Source organism: Canariomyces notabilis (assembly GCF_033297395.1).
Source record: "Canariomyces notabilis strain CBS 508.74 unplaced genomic scaffold N656scaffold_9, whole genome shotgun sequence".
Taxonomy (NCBI): domain Eukaryota; kingdom Fungi; phylum Ascomycota; class Sordariomycetes; order Sordariales; family Chaetomiaceae; genus Canariomyces; species Canariomyces notabilis.
In genome coordinates, this window is record NW_027041831.1 from 818,822 (window position 1) to 833,269 (window position 14,448).

Genomic DNA, 14,448 nt, shown 5'->3' on the forward strand with positions numbered 1-14,448 from the left:
ACTACTCCCATCGCACCCGCCGAACCGACCCAATTACCCAACCACAACACCCTATCCCCACCAAACTTTCAAATCGACACCACATCATCATGTTCCGCACCGCCGTTATCCGATCTTTCGCCGCCGCGACGCGGACAGCCATCCGACCCATCCCGTCGGTTTCCGCAAGGAGATTAGCTATCGCCCCTGTCTCCAAGCCTTCTTCGTTTGTTCCCAAGACGGTCGCATGGCAAGCGGTGCGGTGCTATGCCTCGGGCGGCAGCCTCGAGAGGGGTGAGGTGTATGAACGCATTAAGCTGCTGCTTTCGGGTTTTGACAAGGTGGGTTGAATCTGGAGGTTACTCTTGCAGCAGCGCGTCTTTATCTGGGGGAATTTTGGGTGTCTGTTCCATGTCATGGAATGGATCTGTGGCTACCTTACCCAGTTGCTTCGCTGCTTCCTAGTTCCTTCGCAGTCATGAATAAACACTAACTTGGTTGTTTCCAGGTCAACGATCCTGCCAACGTGAGTATTCGACATTCATACCTTCAATAACCATATGGGGTTCTTAGTTCTGAATTCGGTTCTAACGTGGACGCTCCGACGATAGATCACAGAGACGGCGCACTTTGCGAACGATCTGGGCCTCGACAGCCTGGATACTGTCGAGGTTGTAATGGCCATTGAGGAGGTAATTTCCCTCCTACTCCAATACTGGGGACCGTCGGACTTGACGGAGGCAGCCAAACCAACCACAAGGCGTCCCGAGTTCAAAGATCATCACTGACAGATCTGTCAATCCAGGAGTTTAGCATCGAGATCCCCGACAAGGACGCCGACACAATCCATAGCGGTACGCGATTACCCCATCCCATCCCATCCGATCAACCCTCTGAATCATACACACTAACTTGATACCTGCCAACAGTTGACAAGGCGGTCGAGTATATCCTTAGCCAGCCCGACGCGAACTAGAGTGCCAGCCATTTATCTCTGTTCAACCCTGTACCATATCATGACCAGAATCAAGACGCAGCAGCATACCACGCCGCCCCTCCCTGGTGTTTCTTAGACGGTGGGACGAGCTCAGGGGAGGTGTCCGTAATCTACCTCAATATTGGGCGTTTGCATGGGCGGATGGATGGCTGTGCTGTGTATGTGTGAATATATTAGCAGCAACCAAAGATGAGGATGGGAAGCCCCCAGTCACACTGCTGTCTTGAAACGAAACGCTGCTCGCTTCAGTTGCGGAATTGTGATTGTGAACATGACAGCTAACATTTACAACCTCAGCCGAATCTCGCCTTGGATCCTGAGAAGCAAGTGAAGATCAGTCGAGCCAGAGGGATGCGCTGTTCGTGCCCCTTGCACGCTTCGCCACATCTCCCATGCGAGCGCCTTGAATTAAACCGTCCCAGTCCGGTGAGAGGTGTACTTTGTAGGCATCAGCCATGGTATGCAAGCGCTGGAGCTCGGCACATTGGCATCTTGAAGCCCATGGGGAGGGTGCTTCTCATCGTGGACGGGTAGAGTGAGACTGATGGCGAGCACTCATTCCAAAGATAAAGGCAGCAGCAAGCTAAGCGGACACCCAAAAAGGCCCGGATTCCACAACGCAACGATATCAGGCTGAGGCCGTCAAGTAGATGCCGCCTTGCCGTGTAATGTCATGGAGGCAACACAAGGTGAAGGCCTTCATCGGTGCCAAAAACATACCGCAGAACGCCACAAAAAGTCAAAAACTGTCATTCCGATTCCAAGCTGACAACCAATATGTACAAACCAGTAGTTCAAAAGGGAATCATCCATGTGCTTAGGTACACAACCTAAGAACCAGATCCAAACACGAAGCGCAGAGCAACCAGACCATAGCATTCCCGTGGCTGGCCAAGTCAAGGGGGGTTGTCCTTGCCCTCCCGTCCACATTCACAGCACCGCACCGCATCATCTCACCCGCCCCTGTCGCATGGCACCCCTAAGCCTCCAACCAAATATCACCGAATTGACCCGACCCAGTTTGCCTTGTTTTTAGTACCGACCAGGTGTTTAACATGCCATGACCAAATCGATTTCTAGGTGTCAGCCGGCGCCGAGGGGTGGTGCAGTGTCGTAGCCCGGTCCACACACACACACCACACCCCTACCTGCATGCCACCTGCCATTTATACATGAAAGTACCTCATCCTGGTAGCCCCCCAAGCCCAAGGGTGTAGATAGACATGCTGTTCAGTTTCCGGCCAGATCCAAGAGACTAAAACTAAAACTCCTGTTTATGAGCGCCAAATTCAAAACCCGTTGGGGAATGGGACGGGATGACTCCTGCTGAAGAGAGAATGCAAGACGGGGAAGATTAACATGCTCCGTTTGAGGTGGCCGTCTTCCCATTAGGTAGGTAGTTTGACTATCTGCCGCGGGGTATACCAAAGATTCCGATCATTCATCTCCCAGTCGACTCGACCGCGCTGCTCCCTGCTGCTCGTGGTTTGGTGCCGCTGCCGCCGTTCGTTGTGCCCGAGGTATTATTCTCCCTACTGCCGGTAGCAGCATTGGCATAGGTCCACGCAGTGCTAAGCGGATGGCCCCCCGCACCGCCGGATACCCGCTTCCTTGCGCGCGTCTGCGCGGCATCGTCCTCTTCCTCCATGCTAAACACAAACGACGGGTCCTCTTCGTCGATCGGGGTGGTGAACCGTCCCGTTACGCTCGAACTGATCGACGCGCTGCTGATGTGCCGTTCCAATCCACGCTGCGCCTCTTTCTCCCGTTCTTTCCCGATCACGCCCGCTGCTCCTCCTGCTGCTGAGCTCTGTCCGTTGGCGGTGGCGCTACCGTTCCGTGCAGGGCTCGAACGCGGCGCCCCATCCCCTAGCCTTGTCTCCCGGAGCTGCTGGGCGAGAACGGAGAGGGACTCGCTGCCGCTAGCTGCTTGTCTGCCCGTGGGGTTGCTGTTTGAATCGCCGTTTAGCTCAGCGGAAATCGCAGTCGCCAGGCTGGAGTTCCTTAACGGGCTCCCCACATGGCCGAAAGCCGAGGCGTGTTTTATTTGCCGACCTGAGCCGGGGGCGTCAAGAAACGCGTCTTCATCCTTCTGCTGCCGCTGCCAGAGCGGGCCCCATCGACTCGGGCTTGCGGACATGCTTGGGCTTCCAAACTTTGCGGACCCAATGGGAGCCGACTCAACCCCCGGCTCCAGGCTGTCCATTGGCCGCAAAGTGTTTGTCGTTGATCCTCTCCTCGCTTTCTCGGCCGGTGTAAGCACCTCATTAGCCAGAGAGCCTGGCACATAATCCTCCTCGAACAAGAACTCAGTCTCCCAATCGCGGTCGATCTTAGGCGCGCTGCTGCTTATGAGGCGCGGCTTCGTGTACCGGAGCGAGCTGCTGTGCATGGCGCGTTTCCCGAAATACTCGTCGCTTCCCAGGCCTGAGCTGAGCCCGGAGGCCCCGCCCACAGGTGGGCTGCTCCCGAATCCATTCGTCTCGCTTGTGCCAATGGCCGACGACGACAAGTGTTCGCTGCTGCCAAAGGCAGATGTGTGCAAGAGCTTGAGTGTCTCTGAGGTACGCCCGTCTCGTGCTGCGTTCAGCGACGGCGACGGCGATTCGAGGCCAAACTTGGATGGCATGGACGATGGCCAAGGCCCGTACCGGGCGGCAAGCGAGATGCCGTTGCTGTCGAAGGAAGCAGGGAGCGGGGCGTCCAGAACTGAGAGTCCCTTGACGGGAGAAAGACCAAGCCCGAGACGGTTGGCGTCGTCGTCCCGAGGCGACCCGTAGACTGAGGTGGGGTTTGAGCTGCAAGTCGTGTCTATCGTGGGCAGGCCGTTCTCCATGCTCGGTTGGCGGCCCAGCTGGTGAATGTATCGGTCATCTTGCAAAGGGTAAGGGGCAGGTGCCGGGTATGCATCGGCGCGTAGGAACGAGTTCGTCAACGCGCTGTTCGACGGCTGATGATATGTCGTGGGGTTGACGCGAGCGCCGAGGGCAACTCCGAGTGGAGCTCCAATAGTCACACCATTCTTTCCGTAGTTGATGCGGCGCCCGTCGGGCAGCACGTGGATGTTTGCGCACTTCGGACCGAACTTGCAGTTGCCCTGCGTGATGCAGTAATGTCAGTGCCATATGAGACGAATCTTGGTCATTCTCTTGGTAGGTATCCGTGTAGTGTTACTCGAAGGGGGCAACGCACTTTTGCGAAATACTTGCACACATTCTCCGAGGCCGCAGAGAGGTCGTGACTGAAGGGGCAGGCGTTGCCTGCTTGACACGCGCCCTGACGGAAGAATTTGCAGGGCACATGCGATGTGTCTGTTTCGACGGGCAAGTAATCCTGTTAGTTATGAACCATGATATGCGCGAACCGCGATGTCGCAATGAAGAAGGATGAGCATGCTGGTCTGGCGAGCGGGGGGGCAGACGACAGAATGTAAAAGGACGAACGTACTAGGCGGGCTCCTAGGCCCGTCAAATCGATGATGGGCGCCAGGCAGTGCGTTAATCATTGCACCACCGCGGCCACTGTGAGGTTGGATGTTTAGGCTGCCACTTCGCAAGTGACGATGCTCACTGGGATGTGAGGTAGCCATCGTCGCCGGATATTGGGAGCGGGCGATTGCAGGAAGCGAAAGGCAAAAAGTTTTGGACGGTGGAGGGGTGGCCCGATTTGCACAATGCAGAATTGCAGATCGAGGGGCAGCGAGCGGGCCACAGGTGACAGCAGCGATTCGATGGGCAACCTGGACGGGAATGGGCGAAACACCACGGCCAGGCCGCCGCCAAACTTTGACGGCAAGAAGGAAAAAGGTATCGAGCGGCTGGCGGAAAGATGCACAAGGCAGCAAAGTGAAGGTATTCCAATCCACCGGAATGAGCGGCGATTAGGAAAGCGGCTGATAAGAGAATGAGGGTGAAATGAGGGGGGATCTTGTCAGATACCGGGATGTATGAATGTGGGGAGCCGATCGGCTGCTGACTTGAAATCGACTGCTAAGGTAAGGTATTGTTACGGGCTAAAAACGGCACAAGGTGAGGGGCTCCACCCATATCGGCAAGCGGCTTGTCAGTGTTGCAACTGCTCCGCCATTCCTGGAACCACGAGACCGGTTCAAAACAAGATCGGGCTCTTCCATTACGAGTACCTATATTGGTTGCCTACCGTATCAGCATCATCGCTCCGAATTCCAAAGGCGGATGCAGCTTTCGGCCAAACTGTATGATGGATCCGCGAATATTGTAATGTTTATATTGCTGTCACATTACAATACAGCTGTATTCCGAATACGTGTGTAAGTTACGCATTGCAGTGACTGCTAGGCGGGGCAGGGTTATGTGAGGGAGTGGGAGCACGCTCACAGGACACATCAAAGTTGTAAGATAACTTTGTCTCTTTGGGTCTGATGGAACAGTGTTTCTATCTGAGAATCCCATGTGATATTTGCAATGTCTCTTCTTGATTCATGAAATCCCTGCGAACGGGTAAGGACATGTTGGAGGGTGTGCAGCCACCAGGGAGGGAAGTCATCCAACCCCGGGAGTTCTTGGCCATCCAAGAGATTGGAAAGTGGTTTACTCGGGGCTGCCTTAACCCCATTGACGAGGCAGGTGTTCATATAGTTGAATTTTGGACGCCTTGGGATCGACATATACACCCACACTCTTAACTCTATTGGTATTGTACCATGGCTCATCGCTGACCAGCAACTCAGACATTGGTGGTGTCGGGCAACGGTCGATGTCGTCAGCGCGCAATCCTCGTGCCACGGATGTGAGGGGTGCGCGTGACACCACACACCACTTCACCCCACGTAAGAGGAATATAATAGGTAACCCCGTAACATACTACACACCTCATGGTAGCGAGTCATCATGGAGACGAGCACATCTCATTCAGACTCATTATAGTATATCACGAACCACCCAACAGCCCGCGCTTTACCAAACTGGCCGTCACGCAATGGGGAATGGAGCAGGCACCTATATAGAATCATAAGCCCTCCCATCTTGCTTGGCCGTTTCCTGCAGATTCATTACTTGAGACCAGTGGACTACCGGCACCGTTGTTCACACGGCTCTTTTGCTCGTTATACCTACTGGCGATTCGAGGTATGTCACACTTATGTGTTTCATGTTCATCGTCCCTTTCTCTCTGAATGTGTAGACACAGTCCGTGTAGACAATGAAGAGAATGTAGATGAGAAATGGAAGAAGGAAAGAATTGCCTGGATAAAACACCAATGCCATCGAAATAAGGAGCTTGATGTGAATTTGAATTGGTAGAAGCCAAATGTAACCTCAATGAGAGGCATGAACCGGAGTCGATTATCCTGTTTCAATTGCCGAATTTGCCTCCATCAACTTGTTCACGTACTGTCATACTCCATCTCAGGGGCTCAGTGCGGTACATACATCATCTATTATCTTTGCCAGAGGGCACATATACGCGACGTTCTTTCGAAATCAAGATATATGATACTTTTAAGCCTACTGTCATCTGACAAAAGGAGTACTACGCGTAAGGGGTCGACCAGAACCGAAAGGCTGGGATAAGCTGGGGTAAACTAGGGGTAAGGATCATCAACGACTCACAAAGCCCTACTTTCCTACTAGTATGTGAATGCCCTGGGTCAAATCTATTTCTTACACATACTGTTCGAATTTTAGACAAACCGATCAAAAGAATTCCATGCTTCTTCGATACCGTATACCTACCTAGGCACCTAGGTATTCATCTTTATCCGCCTCAGACCTCTAGCACCTTAATATCAAGCCACACAGGCCAACAGTACACTACACGTAGGTGCTTAACTCTAGGTGTGAGAAAACTTGAAGGTTCAAGTTGTAGTTACCCGGCCGCGCGTCCGCAAATCATCGGTCAAGCCAGGCCACCCTCTCTATCATGCACGCATCTGGATGGCAGCCTCGTGAACCGCGACTCTTGGCCAGCCGGACATAACCGCAATATTTCTGAAATCCAAAAGCCATCACCATCCTTGGCTTACACAAGGCACAGCCACATACCTCGTATTAAGTACCGGAGAGGGATCATCCCGCGTAATACATGTAGCCTTGCCTTCTGCCATGGTATATGTATCACCGTGTCCTCGGCACCGAGATTCCATGTCCGTGGTTAACAGTAGAGATCGTGCCATTAGCGTATAATAATTGCTTCTTGCTACTGAAGGTGAGCAACATGATAACCCAAGTAAACAGTTGTTGAGAGATCCGCATCCCAATGAAGTCCAGAGCCAATTCAGCCTCTTTGGATCGGTTATGACGCTGCCATACGCAAGATTAGTTTCCGTGTGGACTAGCTACAAAGAAGGCGGTCATGCTCTAACAATACTGGTGTTCCATATCTTATGCCTTTGAGACCGTGGTATGTGCGCTCACCTGTAAGAAGGGCAGACCTGATATCAAAACGCTGTCTCCATATCTCCATATGAAGCTACGTGTGACTTGTTTAAGTCATTACACGATACCGGTGGGATGTTGACATCACCCCCACTTCGCTTGAGAGCGACTCCAAGATACGTAGGTACCTACTTGTCAAGGCCTGGTGCCAACCAGTAAATGTTACCTACTACTAGTAGAGCCGCCTCTCGTCCCCTTATGTACGCGATACGCTTGAGAAGATGTTATCATATGTAACGAAAGGAGTTATACTTGCCATGCCTTCCTGGATGGCATGAACTGACTGAGAACGTCCCTCAATAACAGACTCCCAAAAAGTGTCTCTTTGGAGTCACACGAAACAGCCCCTGAATCAGCTACCAGGTGCCATACATCGCGGTCATACTATGTAAGTACCTAAGTTACATGGCCTCCCCATATGCTTCGATCTCAAACCCACCATTAACATGAATGCCTCCTCGACCGGAATCCCAAACCTTGCGGGTGGAGGGTTTTGGCCCACTAGTCGTCGTTCACAATTTGAACGTGTTGAGAATATAATGCTAATGGCCATGCCTCGGTTGCAACAAGCACATGCAATCGGGGTTCCTGTTTCTATCAGAACGGACTTTTCTGGTTGTAGTGACGTATGTGGATACGTCTGGTGGCTGGCTCTGTAGCGAAAGGGCTCTCTATAGGTATATCTATCGGGCTGGGTGTGGATATGCTCTGGGGGTTGGGTCGTTTGGCGGCTGGAGCATGGTCTTTGGAGCTCTCTCAAGTAAAGTAGTTGGTGGCTTGGGAGCCAAGGAGATATTACGAATTGTATAAAGTAAAGACTGTTCAATATACTGCTACTAGCATGACTGCTTGAGAGTTGAGGCTGAGATTGTGTTTGCATGCGGGCTTCTCCCAGCCTCCATCGAGCTTGGATAGAGTAATGGCAGATCTCGTCTCCCAACCAACCCCCATTGTTTTGTTTGTTTTCATTTTTATTTTCCAGTTCTTTACTTCCCGTTCCTCTATTTTATTCTCCTTGGTTCCTCTTTTTCTTTCTCTTTACTAGGTAGTTTCTCTTCATTCGTCCTTCATTTCTTCCGAGTCTTGCTCTATTTCCCTCGCCTTCTTTCTGCTTTTTGTCTTTTTTTCGGTCTCGCCAACATTTTTCTTTCCAAGTCTCTCTCGAACCAGTCTGTACCCCCACACGCTCTCCCAGCCTCTGCAAGCCTCGCACCGCATCACGCAATTGTCATGTGCGGAGTTTTCTCCACGATGATATCTGATGTGTCACCGCGTACAGGAATGTGAATGACGGCAGGGAATCGGATTGGCGCGCAAGCCTGAACTTCTCCATACGGCAGGACTATCAGGGCACACAGTTCTTGGCTACCAGCCCGCCGTGAGTTCGCGCAGACCTAGCCTGGCCGTCAAGGTACATCGCACACCGAAGAGATGCTTGGCGAAGACAGCAAGGTTCGCACCTCTGTGTGCCAAGAGATGAAGGCGAAAAGGCAGTTCCCGGTTGTGCTCTCGAACAGGTCCAACTAATTGGTTATAAGTAGCAGCTGTCGTCGCAACCATGAGGGAGGGTAGCATGCAGGAGTAGAGTCACCGGGACTTGAGACAACTACCGACAGCCGCGATATAATCTATCCGAGTCACTCTGCATAATTTAATACCCATCCCTTCTCATATCCAGCCATGCGTCTCCACCTTCTTCCTCTCGTCCTTGCCGCGGCCGGCGCTTCTTGGGCCTCTCCCGTCGAACAGCGCCAAGCTGCTTCGTCCACTTCGGCGAGTGCCACAGCAACAGCGACGCCTTACGACTTCAGGGAGGGCGCCATTACGCAGTACCCCATCCATTCCTCGTGCAACGTCACGCTCCAGCGCCAGCTCACGCGTGCGCTGACCGAGACGGTCGAGCTTGCCAAGCATGCCCGCGACCACATCCTCCGCTTCGGCCAGTCCTCTCCGTTCGTCCAGAAATACTTTGGCAACGGAACAACCGCCGTCCCGCTCGGATGGTACACTCGGGTTATCAGCGCTGACAGGGGGAACATGACCTTCCGCTGCGATGATCCGGACCAGAATTGCAAAACACAGAATGGTGAGTGCCCATCAAGTCCCAGGTAGCCAGTTAGGACCAAAAAAGCCTCAGCTTGCAGCGCCCCGCTCGAGTGGCGTCAAAGATCCCAATGACTAACCGTCCCAACTCTAGGCTGGGCGGGCCACTGGCGCGGCTCCAACGCGACGCAAGAGACAGTCATCTGCGACCTGTCCTTCGTCAGACGGCGCTGGCTCAATTCCGTCTGCGGCCTGGGGTACAACGTCGCCGAGTCCCCGCTGAACACGTTCTGGGCAACGGATCTGCTCCACCGGATCTTCCATGTGCCTCAAATCAGCGAGGGTGTTGTCGACCATTTCGCCGAGGACTATGAGCAAGTCCTGGAGCTGGCGAAAACGGACCCGGCAAAGTCGGCCATCGACAGCGACACGCTGCAGTACTTTGCCATTGATGTCTATGCGTATGACATTGCGGCGCCTGGTGAGGGTTGTTCGGGCGGACATAGCGAGTAGCTCTGACTAAGGGGGGGTGGGTTTGTGAATGGACGAGGGTCTGCTGGATTACCTGGGTACCTAATGATAATGACCGCCCTGACGTCAGTTAGTTCTGAATGCTGTTCTCAGAGAAGAGAAGAAGTAGCTCAAAAATACCTGATCTTCTGTGACGGCCTCCCGACCGACTCTTGCTTCGTTTCTCGCTGGACATTGCCCGCTTGTGACTTCTTGACTTTGAACCATGCCAACCTAAACCGAGGTATTGAAATGGGAGTATATGCTTATTGTGAGGGCGATTCCAATTCCACGGTCAAAGTGCTGAAAAGCGTCGGGCGTATCACCCGGTACCGTAAGGTGTACCGGTTTGGGGAGTTGGCAGTCAAAATTTCATCCGCTTTGTTGGCTCACTCCCTGTTCATGGGCGCCGCTCCAGATTGTTGTTGATTTGAGACCGAACTCCGCTTGGTCCTACGTTAGTTATCAATGATGAAAGGGGATTTCTGTTCTCAGAGGAGAGCGAATGTTGGTTGTACACTACTAGTACACCGGCCTGCCCATGAATACAGGCTTCCCTGAGTCGAGACAGCCCTCCAGATTGGAATACCTTCAACTTACGACCCAGACTCGCCGCAGACCGCATCTTGCCCGCCCAGAGACTTGGACCGCCAATGCCTAGCACCACAAGGCAAAACGGGCTTCTCAACCCAACCGTGATCAAGATCAAGACCGAGGCCACCTCACCCCCGCCCCCCGCTTGCCAAAAGCCAACGCCAGCCAGCCAGCAATAAGACACAGTCCACCGAGCGGTGTTACAGGCCCCATCCAGCGGAACCTCTCGGTGTCCAGCGTCAGGGCATAAAGGCTGCCACTAAACAGCGTCATGCCTGCAGTGAAGAGGGTGCCGGCGACAGGGTTGTTGCTTGCGATCAGAAGGGCTGCTGAATGAACAAGCTACATTACGAGAGGGACGTCAGCTGTTGTTTCACCTGGGGATGTTGGGAGAAGAGGTAAGCACCTGATACTGTGCTGCGGTGGACCAGTTGGCAAGTTTCTGAGGGTCGGCGATGCTCTTCTTCAGTCCGTGGGCTCCAAAGGCGCCGAGCCCGACAGCGGTCGCGCCGGAGATGGCGCCGATTTTCCACAGGATTGAGCTGCTCATCGTTTCTTGAGGTTCAAGTTGTGAAATTTGCGTTTCGTCACTGGTTCGACTCTCTGTAGTTGACGGGAGAAGAGGCGATGATTCGTCCGCGGGCATTGAGCTTGCAATCGGCGATTTACTCAAAACTGGTTTGCATTGCGCTGTGTATGGGACGATTGGACTGCTTTTGAGGTTGATGATGGATTGATGGAAGACAAATCGTGAACGTGAGATGTTTTTGGAAGCATTCTAGCCTGTTTGGCCATTATTGTGGGGCTCAAAGTCGTGGAGCGCCAACCCTAACCCTGAATGGGGGTTGGGGCTGGATGGGGGTTGGGGGGAGGGGGGCTCAGGGGGTCTTCACATCCATACTCAGGTGTAAAGGCATCTGAGGATTATCTCAAATATGTGAACACATACGAGGGTTGTAGCAAGCTACCTTGCGGCTTCACAGACGTTGTCATCCACGTCTTCTTATATCTTCTAAAAGCCCCTTGGTACATATTCGGTCCTGTCACGAACAGACCTTACTGGCGGCCAGGCATGGTCACAGCCGCAGCGCGGGGAGCCGCGGCAGCCAATCACTCAACTAACCAATCAGAATGGATCACTAGGGAAGGAGAGTGAGCCAACATAAGGATCACTGGGATCATGAAGTGAGCCAGGTGAGCCAGCACAGAGATCACTAGGAGCAAGGAGTGATCCTCAAAGACAATCATTAGTATATTAGATAGCTAGCTATTCCCTTGGAGGACCTGCCAGAGGTTCTCCAGTAAGCAATGCAAGCAGTTGTCTTTACTACTGTGTGAACACTTGCTTGTGCACTTGTTGTAGACCCTTTGGCTCTACCGAACCTTACCCCGTTCAAGTCAACCTTCAGTCTGAGGAGTCCCTTTCAGTAGTAGAGGACCGAGATTCGTCACATGGGAGGAGCAATAGGAAGATCCTGACCTTGACGAGTTATTGTATCTTTGGTATATACAATGGAAGATGGGCGAGTAACAATGTTGGGCCAAGGTATAGGCTCCTTAGTATAGCCTAGATTAGTATTTCAAGCAGTCTGCAATGCTAGGAAAGTAGTAAAATCAAGCGATTTGGCTGTATCTAGAGCTTTAGAGACCGAATGAGAGCCCCTGACCTTCTATATTGGGTAAAAAGTGGGTAACCTGGGCATAGCGATAACCTGGGATCTACAATTGGAATCCTCGAACCCGGGCCAATCGTTATATGCAGGTTAGACCGTAAGTAGATATATATGGTAACTACCTTACTGAGCCAGGTAAACAAGGCTAACCGATCTACCAATCCCCCAGACCGGACATTTTCAAATTTAAATAACAAGCTCGAATCTGTTTACCTCCGGCTGGGCATCAGCATACCACTCCCACGTCTTATCCGCAATATTAGCCGGGTTGAACCGCTCGTGGTCCTCGCTGACCATGCCACCGACGTTAATGACCCCAACATGGACGCCGCGCGGAGCGTATGTCATATGCATGCTCCGCATGAGGTTGAATTGCGCAGCCTTGGTCAGCGACAACGCGAAGAGCTCCGGGATGGGCTCGAACGGCAGCGCCGAGCTAGTCACGATCAGCCCAGGCTTGTTGGGGTAGCTGGTGGCAAGCTCGAGCAGATGCGGCATGTACCGCTGCGCTACGATGTATAGGGCTGAGACGGTAATCTAGAGAGTAAAAGGGGTTACCGGGTTAGTGGGTGATTGGGTTGGGTTGTACTTTGTCTGGCAGGCAAACGGCGCATGGGATTTGAAGCAGGAAGCATGAAGCAGGGAATGGTAAAAGTGAAGAGATTGGGGGATCGCACATACCTTCAGGTCGTACTCAATCTCCTCGACGTCATGCTCCATCAGGGTTGAGGGCAACACCCGCGCCGCGTTGAAGAAGACGCACTCGGGTTTGCCAAAGGCGGCATCGGCGTCATCAAGAGCCCTGAGCAAGGCTGCCGTGTGCGTAATGTCGACGGCGTACGTCCTGATCTTTACCTTTCCAGCTTTGCCGCTGCTGCTAAGAGCCGCTTCGACGGCAGACTGCTCTGCCTTCAGCTGTTCGGCGCGCCGCGCGACAAGCACGATGTTGTCGTGGCGCTTGGACGCGAACATTGTAGCCACTGCGCGGCCGATGCCCGGTCCTGCGCCAATGACTAGGAGAGTCTTGTTCGCGGAGGCCATGGTTGAGGTCAAGGGAGGTATGTTCAGAGCAGTCAAGGGGGGGAGTTCAGAGAACATGAAGCTTATAGGAATGCAGGCACTGGTTCGGCCTGAATGTGACAGCGGGTTGACTGTGAGTTTCTATCCGGATCTGGCTTTTGTGCTGAGACCAGACATTGAAGGATTGAGGGGAAGTCTGATTAATCATCTTGTTCCCAGGTAGCTGCTGCACGCAATAATCCTGTTGCGCTTACTTCAAGATTGGACCGGCTACATTGGGCAGGTGACTGCTGTCGTTGGAAAAACACCGCCCCAAATGGGCCCAAAACCACCAATAGTAAGCTATGAGACGGCTACTTTATTACTAAGATACGGTGAAACCGATCCCTGCTTTTCGAGTAGTAAAGTCTGTGCTTCGCCAACCTGTAAATGTGTGTACTGGTGTGTTTGTCGCTGCCCCTGAGCTCCTCAAACAAGGGCAGTGGCCATAGTTGAGGAACTGCAAGTATAGCCAACAACCCGAACTTGACTTTCCCGCACTACAAACAAGCCTGGTAGTGTCGTAAGTTCAGATTCTTCTTGTTGCCTCCGACGGTGACCGGGTGACAATACGTTAATCACTCTCCGGTGGCATAGTATCAGCTGGCAGTACCGATCACCCCGGCAGCCCAATGGTTGGACCACGATTACAACTGGCAGCCATCGACTAGTTTGTCCAGCGAGCTAAATGATGATTTCAAGCCGCCTTTGGACACATGTTTGGGAAATAGATCCGCCTCCGAATGATCCATCTAGGAAGTTTGGCCCCCACAGAGACCCCTGCCTTACACATGCACTGCGCGCTACTCAGACACGGAGATATGGGAAGCGGGTTTACCTGCAGTCGAGGATCGAGGATGGTAATCCCCAGGTAAGCAGTGCGATGGGAATTCTTGGCAAACTAACTTGTATCCCTCAGCATCCGTCAATTCCATCCGAGGCATCCAGACCGGTGTATGTTCTGTTCTATAGTTGTCCCAGTAGTACCATCGGAATGAGAGCACCAAGCATCAGCTGTGGAACATATAACTATGACCGGGATGGGTACATAGTAAATCATGTTTACCCCTTTTTTGAAGGTCGATACATATCATTGAACCAGCAAGCCAGCAAAGGCCCCATACATGCTCATTTCGCCTCTAATGCAGGTGGTTCTTGATCAATTTGAAGCGCCTGGTTG

At 52.7% G+C, this 14,448-nt stretch overlaps 7 protein-coding genes across 7 annotated transcripts; 4 read left to right on the forward strand and 3 right to left on the reverse strand.

Moving 5' to 3' along the window:
* The first annotated feature begins 11 nt into the window (after positions 1-11).
* N656DRAFT_778788 (acyl carrier protein) lies at positions 12-1,273 on the forward strand. The gene is made up of 5 exons (XM_064815071.1): positions 12-320; positions 488-505; positions 591-671; positions 785-833; positions 909-1,273. The coding sequence occupies exons 1-5, from the start codon at positions 90-92 to the stop codon at positions 953-955; spliced, it is 426 nt and encodes a 141-aa protein (XP_064670824.1). The 5' UTR covers positions 12-89; the 3' UTR covers positions 956-1,273.
* Positions 1,274-2,417: 1,144 nt separating this feature from the next.
* On the reverse strand, positions 2,418-4,565 carry N656DRAFT_708191 (uncharacterized protein; the record flags this gene model as incomplete). The annotated part of the gene is made up of 3 exons (XM_064811487.1): positions 2,418-4,073; positions 4,169-4,287; positions 4,424-4,565. 3 exons carry the CDS (start codon positions 4,563-4,565, stop codon positions 2,418-2,420), a joined length of 1,917 nt encoding a protein of 638 aa, XP_064670825.1.
* A 939-nt stretch (positions 4,566-5,504) lies between these two features.
* Positions 5,505-6,156, forward strand: N656DRAFT_651374 (uncharacterized protein). The gene is made up of 3 exons (XM_064810450.1): positions 5,505-5,576; positions 5,685-6,081; positions 6,152-6,156. Exon 2 carries the CDS (start codon positions 5,711-5,713, stop codon positions 5,966-5,968), a length of 258 nt encoding a protein of 85 aa, XP_064670826.1. The 5' UTR covers positions 5,505-5,576; positions 5,685-5,710; the 3' UTR covers positions 5,969-6,081; positions 6,152-6,156.
* N656DRAFT_651387 (uncharacterized protein) lies at positions 6,122-6,674 on the forward strand. The gene is made up of 2 exons (XM_064810451.1): positions 6,122-6,542; positions 6,640-6,674. The coding sequence occupies exon 1, from the start codon at positions 6,274-6,276 to the stop codon at positions 6,523-6,525; it is 252 nt and encodes an 83-aa protein (XP_064670827.1). The 5' UTR covers positions 6,122-6,273; the 3' UTR covers positions 6,526-6,542; positions 6,640-6,674.
* A 2,395-nt stretch (positions 6,675-9,069) lies between these two features.
* On the forward strand, positions 9,070-9,945 carry N656DRAFT_789279 (zincin; the record flags this gene model as incomplete). The annotated part of the gene is made up of 2 exons (XM_064816774.1): positions 9,070-9,475; positions 9,587-9,945. The coding sequence occupies 2 exons, from the start codon at positions 9,070-9,072 to the stop codon at positions 9,943-9,945; spliced, it is 765 nt and encodes a 254-aa protein (XP_064670828.1).
* Positions 9,946-10,647: 702 nt separating this feature from the next.
* Positions 10,648-11,182, reverse strand: N656DRAFT_708222 (DUF423-domain-containing protein; the record flags this gene model as incomplete). Its single annotated transcript, XM_064811489.1, has 2 exons — positions 10,648-10,878; positions 10,943-11,182. 2 exons carry the CDS (start codon positions 11,180-11,182, stop codon positions 10,648-10,650), a joined length of 471 nt encoding a protein of 156 aa, XP_064670829.1.
* Positions 11,183-12,275: 1,093 nt separating this feature from the next.
* On the reverse strand, positions 12,276-13,471 carry N656DRAFT_778798 (NAD(P)-binding protein). The gene is made up of 2 exons (XM_064815072.1): positions 12,891-13,471; positions 12,276-12,746 (listed from the first exon to the last, which is right to left on the reverse strand). The coding sequence occupies exons 1-2, from the start codon at positions 13,248-13,250 to the stop codon at positions 12,396-12,398; spliced, it is 711 nt and encodes a 236-aa protein (XP_064670830.1). The 5' UTR covers positions 13,251-13,471; the 3' UTR covers positions 12,276-12,395.
* Positions 13,472-14,448: the final 977 nt, after the last annotated feature.

Bases quoted from the DNA above. Each gene is read 5' to 3' on its own strand.
- N656DRAFT_778788 (XM_064815071.1), top strand. From the start codon at position 90: ATGTTCCGCACCGCCGTTATCCGATCTTTCGCCGCCGCGACGCGGACA. The intron at 672-784 runs GTAATTTCCCTC...CTGTCAATCCAG, and splicing joins TTGTAATGGCCATTGAGGAG to GAGTTTAGCATCGAGATCCC. The intron at 834-908 runs GTACGCGATTAC...ACCTGCCAACAG, and splicing joins CGCCGACACAATCCATAGCG to TTGACAAGGCGGTCGAGTAT.
- N656DRAFT_651374 (XM_064810450.1), top strand. From the start codon at position 5,711: ATGTCGTCAGCGCGCAATCCTCGTGCCACGGATGTGAGGGGTGCGCGT.
- N656DRAFT_651387 (XM_064810451.1), top strand. From the start codon at position 6,274: ATGAGAGGCATGAACCGGAGTCGATTATCCTGTTTCAATTGCCGAATT.
- N656DRAFT_778798 (XM_064815072.1), bottom strand. From the start codon at position 13,250: ATGGCCTCCGCGAACAAGACTCTCCTAGTCATTGGCGCAGGACCGGGC. The intron at 12,747-12,890 runs GTATGTGCGATC...TTTACTCTCTAG, and splicing joins AGATTGAGTACGACCTGAAG to ATTACCGTCTCAGCCCTATA.